The 10268-nt window shown below is 37.6% G+C and overlaps 1 protein-coding gene across 1 annotated transcript; it reads right to left on the bottom strand.

Annotated features, from left to right (window-relative positions):
• Positions 1 to 894: 894 nt before the first annotated feature.
• Positions 895 to 5445, bottom strand: LOC113097547 (lutropin-choriogonadotropic hormone receptor-like; the record flags this gene model as incomplete). The annotated part of the gene is given in 8 exon segments (XM_026262783.1): positions 895 to 1842; positions 1844 to 2276; positions 2278 to 2317; positions 2320 to 2705; positions 3875 to 3940; positions 4135 to 4320; positions 5137 to 5211; positions 5377 to 5445. Coding segments are annotated over 8 exon segments (1594 nt in total), but the record flags the coding sequence as incomplete, so codon positions are not given.
• Positions 5446 to 10268: the final 4823 nt, after the last annotated feature.

The raw sequence follows: 10268 nt of genomic DNA on the forward strand, positions 1-10268 counted from the left end.
ATATTTCACCAAAATGTAAATATATGTTCAGCGTTGCGCAAACTTGATTCATGATTTCATAACAGTTTTATTGTTTGTATTAGTTTGCACATTTTTGTTCATTCAAACTTTTGTGCATCCGTCACTGACTGAATGATTGCATTCTTTGTGTAAAGTTAGGATAAAGTAGGCTACAGCAGACCTCAGTTAGCTGCATACTTTGTTTTCAGTTCGATTTGTAGTTCACAAATGAAGATTATCACAAGGTTTAAGGTTCCTCTTGGACAGTGAAGCCAAACATCCCAGAAAAACCAAAGTCGCCGTTTTTTAGCTCGTGAATTATCATAAGTAGCCTACTTAATTTGCACGATCAATTTTACATAATATACACGTCATTATTCAGCTAAAGGGGATGGTGGTTCCACACTGTGTGAAATTCACAGGGGAGATGCCTTTGCGTCCTGATGCCTCTCTCGAAAATATTACCCGATATGTGATGTTTTTGTTAGTTTACTAATCGGTAATCATTTTATAATTAATATTTTAAAGTTTATTTTGAATGATTATCGGTAGAAATAAATACATTTTATAGTGTTGTTGCAATTTCCCTAAATCATTTAGGCCTGAAAAAAAAAATAACAATAATAATAAAAAAAAAAAAAATATATATATATATATATATATATATATATATATATATATATATATATATATATATATATATATATTATGTGAAGGCACCTTGAAATAAAATGTGAAAAAATGCTGTGACATTTAAATAAAAATGCGAAAATGAATGAATGTACATGACTTGCCGATTAGGCAGTGTCAAAAATACTTCGTCTAGTTTAGGAATTCAAGTGCATAATAACAGAATACAAACAAGATTTTGCGTACATTTTATTAGACCTCTAATACTACAGTAATTAAAAAACGTTCTTGTAATGTTCAAAACAAAAGGCCTAGTTTTCAAATGTGTCCACAAAGTGGCGCTCTTCCCCAGTGGCCCATATAAACCCACTCAGACAATCAGACTGGAGTGTTCTTCAAATATCAGTGATGGCAACTAGCTGAGTTATATAACAATATAGGCCTATACCTGAAATAAGGAAACTCTTTTCCACATTAAAAGACCTTAAACTGACAAATTAAACTTTTTACAGCAATTATGCAAAAGAACATTCATAACATTCAAAATTCAGGCAACCACTGGATAAAATGCTCTTGTAGCATGTGAAGAGTTTCTGAAAATGTCTAATGGTTCCCACCTCACTTTAAAATAAGAAAGATCTTGTAGAGATTGTCACATAGTGTGGCTTTTTGATGCATCAAAAGCCTCTAGATTCTCTGTCAAAAGAGACATACGTCTTCTGAATTATAAGTCGATACATTTACAAATAAGAGTGAAAATGAGTAGCATTATCCTCTGCAAACCAGATCATCTTCCCAGATAAGACTGAGCAATGTTCAAGGGCAGAACATCAAGAAAATAATGGAATTAAATGAGTCTGAATGTCCTTTTGTCTACACCCTTTGCATTTGCGATCGAGGTGTTACGTGAGGAAAGCTGGACATCCACACAACGGCGCGAGGAGCTTTGGAGTTCCCATTGGAGCCGGAGCTGCTCTTGCTTCGGGTGACGTTCTCCGAGCAGTACGTCTTCATTCGGTACAAGTTGGCTTTGCTCTCGCAGCAGCCCATGGAGCTCAGAAGGATGTATGCGTCCTTTCTGAAGGCCCTGGTGAAGATGGCATAGAGGAAGGGGTTTGTGCACGAGTTGATGGGGTAGAAAAGCACAAGGAGGATCTTAGAATTGGTCACCGTGATAAGCGGGACTTTGAAGGCCGCAGAGATGGCGAAAAAACGAAATGGGAGCCATGCACAGAAAGTCGGTGAAGATCAGCACAGCCATGCGTTTGGCGATCTTGGCGTCGGCAGTGCGTCCAGGAAACTCTGGGTTGCGAACGGCGGTGTAGATGCGCACATAGCAGCCGCAAACCACAAGAAAAGCGCCGACGTTGAACAGCAGGAGGAGTATAATGTAGGCTTGAGATAAAGGCGTCTCGATGTCCATCGGCAAACACATGCTGACTTTGTTGTAGCTGCTGACGCCCATTAACGGGAGGAGAGCCATTCCTAGACAAACCACCCATCCGACGACCATTATCGAAGAAGCGTGCCTCAATCCCAGACGGCGCTCCAGACGCAGAGCGTGTGTGATCGTGTGCCAGCGCTCAACAGTTATGGTAGACAGAGTATAGACAGATAGTTCGCCGCCGAACACCGACAGAAACCCGGCGATCCCGCATCCCGCTCCAGTTTGCCACTCGATAGCGTGCTGACTGTAATGCCCTCGTGTCATGAGATCCACGGTGGCGATCATAAGCAGATACACACCGATGCAGAGGTCGGCGAAGGCCAGGTGGCACATCAGGAATTTGGGGACGGTCAGTTTGCAGCGGCTGGTAAATAACACAAGCAGCACGGTCAGGTTGCCGACGATGGCCAGAACGTTGATGAACCAAATAGCCACCCGCAAGAAGCTGAACCCGGCGATGTCCTCGCAGGGGTTGAAGGCATCGGCCTCTGGGCTGCACTGGAGGGCCGGTCGGTGACACTCGTCCAAGTCTGGGTAATGGAAGTCCATCCTGCCAAACTTGTCCTCAGCTGAGGTGTATCCATCAATGTCAGATGCAAGAGAATCATCAGAGGCGACATCAGATGGACTGAGAACGAGAAAACAGTCAGGTCACAGTATGGTGAAAAATAGGACACAATACTTTGCCTAAGTAGTTTTATATATGGGGCTAATTATCTTTAAATAAAACGAATAAAATTACTAATAAAAAGTTGCCTAACATAAATTACTAAATAAAAAAAATATAAGCTTGTTTTATTTCATCCAGATAGCAAGCAACATTTCTTTTCTATTTTCTATATAGGCATATAAAAAAACTAATAAAATGATTAAGACACAACAAAATCACTAAAATTTTTGACTAAAATACAAATCAAGAGTAAGGAGGTATGAAATTCATAAGGATTAATTAGATCATATGATCTGGTCTCTGAAGAATTGAACTGAAATAAAATATGTGACCTTGGACCACAAAACCAGTCTTAAGTGTCAAATTTTTGAAAATTTAGATTTATAGATCATCTGAAACCTGAATTAATACATTTTCCATTGATTTATGGTTTATTAGGATGGTACAATATTTGGATACAACTATATGAAAATCTGGAATCTGAGGGTGCAAAAAAATAAAAACAAATTGCCTTTAAAGTTGTCCAAATTAATTCTTAGCAATTCATATTCCTTATCAAAAATAAAATTTTGAAACATTAACGATAGGAAATTTACAAAATATCTTCATAGAACATGATCTTTACTTAATATCCTAAGGATTTTAGGCATTTAAAAAAAATTTATACAATGTTGTTGTTGTTTTTTTGTTTTTTTTGGCTATTGCTAAAATATAACCCAGCAATTTAAGGCTGGTTTTGTGTTCCAGGGTCACATATATTTATATTTATATTAATTTAAAAAAAAAATCACAAAAACACAACAAAATGTAAAAAACTTTAACTTTCTAAAAATTCTAAATATTAATAAAAACTTTGGTAGTAAATCAATGACACTAAAATAACACTGAGAGGTTAATTAAGCTTATATATTAGTGCTTAATTTTAAATAATATATATATATATATATATATATATATATATATATATATATATATATATATATATATATATATATATACTTTATTTATTTATTCATTTTTAACTCAGTATCAAATTAAGTATTATTAGCTCTTCTTTGTAAATCAGCCAAATTTTTTCCCCTCAAAATGCAGGGCTGTGCAATCAGAAAACAGAACTTTAGTCTTACTTAGCTGGTGAATCGTCTGCACAGATTGATGATCCATTTCTTAATGCAGTGATAACAGATTCCTCCCTGTATGAGAACCACAAAATACACGTAATATTAAAAATACATCTCAGCTGCTTAAATCTTATAGGAGCTCTATTGTAATCTCATTATGTCAATGATTTTATAATGTTCATTCAGTGAGAAGTGATGCCCTTATTCAAAACGACAACCAATAAAATGAAATAATATTTGATTCCCGTTTTGATTGGTGTGTTGACCTGTTGGAGTCCCAGCTGAGTAGAGCACAGCAGTGGCTGGGATACGTGAGCTGCGCTTCTCTCAGGCTCTTCAGTCCGTTCAGAGGAGGAAGTCTCTTCAGAGCGAACGCTGAACGAGCCACCAGCGTCAGCACAGAGTCCAGGCCACGAGAGGGCAGTGTCTCCAGGGCCGTGGATGAAACATCCCTGGAGGTGAACAACAGAGAGGAAAATACTGCATTTAGAAGAGAAGCACTGCGTCCCACTACTATGGAATCTTAGAATAAAGAAAGATTGATTGTGACTTTAGACTTTTACATCATGCAGTCTGGAATATATATATATTGATTGCAGGAGCACAAGGAATCAGGATTGAGCACCGCCCAGAGGGTGTCCATATATAATTAAAAGTTTGTCATTCACTGATGATGGGAAGAGCATATTCTTAATGTGCATGTTTAATTTGGTAAATATATGCATGTTTATTTTGTTAAATGGCTCAAGTTTAACATTTTGAAAATGGTGCATTTTTAGCAAAAAGAATTGCATCGTATGAACTCAGAATTGAGAGAAAAATCAGAATTGCTGGATGATGGCGAGATATAAATTAGCAATTCTGAATTCATACGATGCAATTCTTTTTGCTAAAAATGCACCATTTTCAAAATGTTAAACTTGAGCCATTTACCAAATTAAACATGCACATTAAGAATGTGCTCTTCCCATCATCAGTGAATGAGAAACTTTTAATTATATATGGACACCCTCTGGGCGGTGCTCAATCCTGATTCCTTGTGCTCCTGCAATCAATCACACCTGAACCAGCCAAGCAAGGTCTTCAGGTTTTCTTGAAAGTTAAAAGCATGTTTGGTAAAACTCTAGTTCATTCACACCGACATCTGATAAGACTCGACACTAAGCACTCGGTCCAGAGAAGAGGAAAGACGAAATTAACTCTTCACAGTCAACTTGCAAGAGTAGAGGAAAGTCTTGGCGACAGTATTTCAGTGCCATATCACTTACAGCCTAGTGGGACCAAACGCTCCTCTGAAAGCATCTTCATGAATCAGACGCAGATTTTTGTTGTTCTTTAAAAGCCTGCAAAACAAACAGATTATACTGATGATACCGGATTTACTATGAAACAATTTTCACTCAGAATTTGCATATTTGTACAGTGTAAAGCACAATACTGTAGACTAACAGCATGACTAAAGCAGAACTGAAAGGAGATTAGTGTATCCAAAATTTGTCAATATTTACAGTTCTCGTATTTTAGTTCCATTGAAGGCATGGCTTTCTATTTCTTGAAATCCATTGTTAAAGAGATTCCTGAGGAGACAAAAAGAGGGAAACAAATATAATTAGCAGATTATCCCTAGTAATATATATATATATATATATATATATATATATATATATAAGAGTTTTCTTTATGTTCATTCACACTGAAGGCATAAAGGCTATTTGACCAAGAAGGAGAGTGATGGAGTGCTGCGCCAGATAACCTGGTCTCCACAGTCACAGGACCTGAACCCAATCGAGATAGTCTAGGGGTGACCTGGACCACAGATAGAAAGCAAAAGGGCCAACAAGTGCTAAGCATTAGAGTTGAGCTGGATACTCTGCTGAAACGAGTATCCGGTACGGATAAAGCTCTTTTGCCGAGTACAAGTATTATACAAGTAATACGAGTTAATATCTGTGCTCGGATTAAATAAAAATTCTCATTGGGTTGCTGACCATGTCTGCTTCCTGTGATAGGCTAGTCACAGTGTCCCTCCCCTACACACACTCAGATTTATTGTGTTGCAGATTTATTTAACGCCGTATGTATATATAAAACTCTTCAGGGCTGCGTTTTCCTCTGAACTAATGTAAACAAAGAACGCTTCTGTGCACTTGCAGTTAACCAAATGAAACAATACACATTTTAATGCTATAAAAGTGTGCACATCGAGAGAAATAAACAGCAGATGTTCATGTTAACAACTTCTTTAACTTGAGAAAACGCTGCTAATACACGTTGTCATAACGTTCACCTTGGAGATTAAAAATGTTTCTTTTGTGAGACACCAGGAGGCCAAATTAAGACCCAGAACAATAAAACCCACAGAAGAGGTGGGAGTTCAAAGGAGGAATCTTTATATTACCAAACTGCAGGGAGAGGAAGAGTAGATATATAAGTCATGATCTGCAAGATTAACCACAATCTGATGCGATCCAACCACCTCAGAGAAGCTTCTGCAAGCGCTTTTGAAGCACAGCAGCTGTGGTCAAAGAGTTCTCATGTGTTCTGATTGGTGGATGATTGCGAATCATTTAAGTCAGTTCGGGAGATCGGAGCGGGATCGCGAATCATTTTAATCAGTTCGAAAGTTCGGAGCGGGTTCACGAATCATTTGAATCAGTTCGAAAGTTCGGAGCGGGTTTGAGAATCATTTGAGTCAGTTCGAGAGATCGGAGCGGGATCGCGAATCATTTGAATCAGTTCGGGGATCGCGAATCATTTGAGTCAGTTCAGGAGTTCGGACCGGGTTCGCGAATCATTAGAGTCAGTTTGGGGATTGCAAATCATTTGAATTTCGAGTTTCTGGAGTTCGGAGCAGTTCGGGACAACTCGTTCATCTTTGGAACACAAATTAAGATATTTTTGATGAATTCTGAGACCTCTCTGACCCTTCCATAGACAGCAATGTAATTATCCCGATCTAGGTCCAGAAACGTGGCAAGAAGATCGGTAAAATAATCCATAACTGGGGTTCAACAATAATTTTACGAATCTACGGAGAATACTTTTTGTATCCCCCCCCCCCCCCAAAAAAAATATATATATTCAACAAATTGTCTCCTTGATTTCACCATGGTGCTATTTTCCATGAACTGAGGATCCATGCACTGAACGTGAGCAGCGCATGCTATTATGTGTCAGCTGAAAGGTCAGAGAGGTCTCGGAATTCTTCAAGAAATATCTTAATTTGTGTTCCGAAGATGAATGGAGACCTTACAGGTTTAGAACGACATGAGGGTGAGCAGGGAGTGGGAACTATATTGTGAGGGGGGGGGGGCTGGGGGGGGGGGTTAGTGTAGCCCTATAGTAGGCTGTGTTATGCATCCTGATTTACTTTATGATTAGTTAAATCTGTTTTGTAAATCTGTCTCTGTCTCGTTCACTTCACGTCTGTGGGCGTTACGCACAGCTCAGTGTTGCCCAGGCAAGGCGCCAGGATTCCAGTTTTGGATGGGCCAGACCAATTGTGGGTGGGCCTTAAATTAAAAATGTTAAATAAATAAAAAATATAAAATATATATATATAAAAAAACGTTATCCAATCACTGCTTAACCTAATAAAAAAAATATTGACTAATATAGCCTACTGTTATATTATCTGTGCGTATACATAATATAGATTTTAATAGTTTGATGCTCTTTAAATATTTTGTTGCATTGTTAAAAGTTTCGGTGCATAAGTCAGACCTATCCGCGATCGCTCTCCATGGTTTTGACCAAAGAAGAGCGCTTTGGAATCTTCATTACACAAGAAACGCATTATACCTGGGCTGCATTTCCCGATAACCCTGTCTCTTAAGGCTGGTTCCAGTGGTGGACGAAGTACACAAATCAAGTACTTGAGTAAAAGTACAGATACGTATAATAGAATATTACTCCAGTAAAAGTAAAAGTACTCCTTTTTCAATTTTACTCAAGTGAAAGTATAAAAGTACTAAATTTTTTATGTACTTAAGTAAAAAAGTACTGAAAGATAGATGTTTGCAATTTTATATAGGCTCATTTTATTTTATATTAGCACTTTTTTTTTTTTTTTTTTTTTTTTTATAATTCTACTGTTCAAAATACCTGGGATTTTTCCAAAATAACCACTATATGGAGTCAAGATATATTTTTGTTGTTGATATGGACTACACTGATGAGAGTAATGTTAACTGTGAAGCTTACACTGTGATGTACCTGAGAGAAAACAGAGATGACCATCTGATTTTCACCAGTAAGAACAAAGTATTTTAAAGTTTGTTGTTTTACAGAACATCACAGTTATATATGACATGATAATATGATAATAAGGCCTGAAGATTTTAAGGAAAATATAATTATATTTTCATAATGATTTTTTCCTTCTCAAACCTTGTCTGGGGTGTAAAAACACCACTGGCCAAACGGGGTGCATCTCTTCCCCTCTTTGATAATTACTGTAGTTACCATGTTCTGAACATCACATCCTTTCTTTTCTCCCCAGATGTAATCTATATACATATATATATAGGTGGTTGAATGAAAATATTTGGACATTATTTATAAAAATTACCTCAAGTTAGCACCAGCAAGTTTGTTAGCTAGACAGTTAGCATCAGCTAACAATATTTACTTATTTTCAGTACCGTCCTTAATAACAATGGATGAAAAGTTTAGAGCTCTACTGATGATTAAGTCTAGAGTGTGTCCACCTTTGTGTGTGGGTCCATGTACTACATGCTGAATCAACAAGTAAAAAAAAGCCTCAAGTCCAAATATTCATTTATCACCAATTAACTGTTTGACAAACACTTCCTGCTTCGATGTCCAGATCTGAATTTAAAAAAATCTCAAACATGCCCCGAAGTGCCGATCTGAATCAACCGAGTCGCGAACAGGCTCCTAAGTGCCGATCTGAATCAACCGAGTCGCGAACAGGCTCCGAAGTGCCGATCTGAATCAACCGAGTCGCGAACAGGTTCCGAAGTGCCGATCTGAATCAACCGAGTCGCGAACAGGCTCCGAAGTGCCGATCTGAATCAACCGAGTCGCGAACAGGCTCCGAAGTCCCGATCTGAATCAACCGAGTCGCGAACAGGCTCCGAAGTGCCGATCTGAATCAACCGAGTCGCGAACAGGCTCCGAAGTGCCGATCTGAATCAACCGAGTCGCGAACAGGCTCCGAAGTGCCGATCTGAATCAACCGAGTCGCGAACAGGCTCCGAAGTGCCGATCTGAATCAACCGAGTCGCGAACAGGTTCCGAAGTGCCGATCTGAATCAACCGAGTCGCGAACAGGCTCCGAAGTGCCGTTCTGAATCAACCGAGTCGCGAACAGGCTCCGAATTGCCGATCTGAAAACTTCGACCAAAGAATGTAAAAAAAAAAAACTCAATTTCTCTAACTCTATACTCTAATAACTCTACAAATCTATGAAAGACTCAGATCACGTGTCTAAAAATAAATCGCTATAGTAAAAGAGAAATAATAAGAGGAGTGAAGTTTCCTACCGTTCTGCTGTGTTTGGTCCTCACGCGCGTCTGACGCTCCGCGGCGCGTCTCCGCCCCTCACACGCGCGTTTACAGCGCTAAATTAATCATCTTTGCTAATTATTATACATTTACTTCATTGTCAGCTCCATGAATAATACTTCATTTATTATTGTTCATTGAACTGTTTGAAACAAAAAAGGTTGTATTTAATAATTCTAAATTATCAAAATAAAATATATAAAATAATGGTTTCTATTTTAATATCCTTTAAAATATAATCTATTTCTGTGATGTGCAGCTGTATTTTCAGCATCATTCCTCCAGTCTTCAGTGTCACATGATCTTTAGAAATCATGAAAATATGATGATTTATTATTAGAACTATTAATAGTTGTGCTACCAAATATTATTTTGGAATCTGTGATCTGTGAAAGTGTTTTAAAGTTTGTGGTTTTACAGAACATCACAGTTATATATGACATGATAATAAGGCCTGAAGTTAGGAAGAACATTTTAAGGAAAATATAATTATATTTTCATACTGATTTTTTCCTTCTCAAACCTTGTCTGTGGTGTAAAAACACCCCTGGCCAAACGGGGTGCATCTCTTCCCCTCTTTGATAATTACTAGTTACCATGTTCTGAACATCACATCCTTTCTTTTGTCCCTAGATGTAATCTATATACATATATATATATAGGTGGTTGAATAAAAATATTTGGACATTTATAAAAATTACTTCAAGTTAGCACCAGCAAGCTTGTAAGCTAGACATTTAACATCAGCTACAATATTTACTTATTTTCAGTACTGTTATGAATAAACATTCATGTCTGTCTAACGTTACTCGTCTAGTTAATCCAAACAATATACATATGTATAACGTTACTGTTAATACACAATATAAAA

Source organism: Carassius auratus, unplaced genomic scaffold (assembly GCF_003368295.1).
Source record: "Carassius auratus strain Wakin unplaced genomic scaffold, ASM336829v1 scaf_tig00216326, whole genome shotgun sequence".
In the NCBI taxonomy this organism is placed as follows: domain Eukaryota; kingdom Metazoa; phylum Chordata; class Actinopteri; order Cypriniformes; family Cyprinidae; genus Carassius; species Carassius auratus.